Genomic DNA, 2451 nt, shown 5'->3' on the forward strand with positions numbered 1-2451 from the left:
GTGAGAGAGAGGCACGGAAAAGATTGAACACACCCGCCGAACCATAAGTTTGCCAGTGCTCCTGGGTCAAGGGTTGATGTTGTCACGGCTACAGAGACATATGATGCAGTTAGTGCTCTGGGAGGGCAGCAGCCTGGGTGGAGGAAGAGGTGGGAGAGCTGCAGATAAGGAGAATACAAGAGCGCTGTGAGGAGCTTGTGAAAGCTGAGTAGAAAGTCCCAGCTAACACGAAGCCAGAGGTCTCAGCTCTATTCGACATGACACAGCTAATGCTGGGCTTAAAAGAGCAACAGCTGCACATCTGAAGGGTCCATTTCATCAGTTAGAGCACCAATTGAAAGGGTATTCAAGTAGAAAAACAGGATGTGGTGTGGCTGGCAACGTGCTGCCACACCATCCAGGGGACCGGGGCTTGAAACTGGGGTGTTGGGACTGGGACCTTTGGGAGGCAGCTAAGGGGTGGGGGGAAGTATTTCCCATAGCTCTCTAGCAACCTCCTCTGGTCAACATAGGAGCGATGCCGCTGTGCTCCTGACAGGAGACACCCCTCTCCCCAGCTCCAAGCTTCAAAGAAAGGGGACCCAGAGGCATCAGAGAGGGAGTACTGGAATATGCAGGACCATGGAGCTGGCTGGGTGAAGGATGCAAGGAAACAGAGGCTTGCCCAGTTCTGCAGCGTCCCCTGTACATTTCCCCTGTTTGACAAGGACAACAGGAGCAATGTCTCATCCATGCAACCCTAGCATGACTCAAAAATCTCCTGCAGAACTCAATGGCACACATGCACTTCTGCACTACCTGACAGATCGGGCCTGATGCTCTCTGGCTCCTTCAGGCAGCCTCCTCTTACAGAGAAAAGACACAAACTTAATGGTGCACCAGGCTCCAGTTGCTCCCCCCTTTACCGAAATACTCTTCTGAATCATTAGTGCTTTGTATAATAAGGAAGGTGAGACCAGAAGAACCACCTTGGGCAGGGAAAGGCCTTCCTCACCTGTGTTGGCGTGATGTGGCTGATGTCCTCAGATGCCAGCTGTTTCAGGAGCGTGGTCTTGCCTGCATTATCCAGTCCCAAGAGGAGGATTCTCACCTCCTGGTCTGGGGCGCTTTTCAGTTTACGCAGGATTGACAATAAACCCTAAATCCACAAGATACAGATTGTAGCTGTTATCTCCCCCACCACCACCCCGACTTTCTCCCCGCACCATGCCATGCCCTTCTCCTTTGACATAGGTGCAGTACGGCACTGAATCCCAGGACATCTCGAACTCCCTCCCCATTTCCTCTTCTACTCCCCCTCTCACCCCTATTTTCCTTCATCTCCGAGAGTATCAGTGAGGTCTCAGACAGCACAAGTGTTGCTCAGCAGGATGCACCACTGGCTGCACTGCTCGTCACACAGCTGTGTGGCATTCCCTGCACCAGGAAGACAGTGCCTACGCGTATCACGCGTAGGAGCAGCAAATCAAGTCCTTGCAAGCTCTTCATTATCTTTATCAGAGGGAAAACCCCATTAATTTAATCTCCCTCCTAGTTAACTGCAGGTTACTATGTACCTGACATCAGTTCTTTTCATAGTAACTCCCTGATCATCTCAAACCCTGTTTATCTGCCTAAAACATGCTGGACCCATGGGGCACGTGCAGTTCTGATTTCAGGATGTAGCACTTAACAACTATCTCAGATCACCACACATGCTCGCTAAGAAAAGCACAGTGGATTTCAGTCATTAGCCAGGCTCTGCTCTCTGAGATGACAGTTTCACTCAGGATTAAGAAACAGAATATGCAGGTCAGCCCATTTACAACTGTACACGTTACAGCAGCACACCCAAGCTTTTGTCAGTGCCAGTGCTCAGAGACCTGCACCTCTCTAAAATGGTTGGAAAAATATTCTGGATCCTGGCATGTAACCAAGACATGCAAATCACCCCACTTCCACCTGCCTCTCGCTGCCCAGACTGGCCCCACAGGAGAAGAGCAGTTGCAGCCAAGGGCACAGGAGCAGGCTGCAAGTCCATGACTGCCTGGGTGCGCTTGAACACGCTGCCATGCTGCTCTGCACACCCCTGCTTGGCAGGGTCTGCTCCTCGGAGCCTAAGCAGTGCACACCACACTGAGATCCTGGGGAGACAGATACTCTCGCAACTAATTTGCCTGAGCAAATCTAGGAGAGGAACACACCTACAGCCCTTTATGGAGTCCTCAGGACTCCTGATTGGTCTCTCCCAGGCAATTCCCATGTGGGCTTCAGCCCACTAAGACCCAAAGATGGGAAAAACGGTCAAATACCAGCACAAACCTGGGCCCACAGGGACCCATCTCTCAAGCTTTTTTGTTCTCCTATTTGCAAAATGGAGACAACACTTCTTGTGAACCTGCAAGGGTGAATCAGTTAAATGTCACAAAGTGCTCTGTTGCTATGAGGAACTACACCCTCTAAATATTCCTG

The 2451-nt window shown here is 51.0% G+C and overlaps 1 protein-coding gene across 1 annotated transcript in view; it reads right to left on the minus strand.

The window, feature by feature from the left end:
- ARL3 (ADP-ribosylation factor-like 3) overlaps positions 1 to 1262 on the minus strand; it is an 8437-nt gene extending 7175 nt beyond the window's left edge. Inside the window, exons 1-2 of the mRNA XM_010139512.1 lie at positions 1206 to 1262; positions 995 to 1138 (exon numbers count right to left, since the gene is read on the minus strand). Of these exons, the coding sequence (XP_010137814.1) occupies positions 995 to 1138; positions 1206 to 1262 (201 nt within the window). The remainder of the gene's footprint in view (positions 1 to 994; positions 1139 to 1205) is intronic.
- Positions 1263 to 2451: the final 1189 nt, after the last annotated feature.

The sequence above is a fragment of the Buceros rhinoceros genome, unplaced genomic scaffold (genome assembly GCF_000710305.1).
Source record: "Buceros rhinoceros silvestris isolate BGI_N320 unplaced genomic scaffold, ASM71030v1 scaffold40130, whole genome shotgun sequence".
NCBI classification, from domain to species: Eukaryota; Metazoa; Chordata; class Aves; order Bucerotiformes; family Bucerotidae; genus Buceros; species Buceros rhinoceros.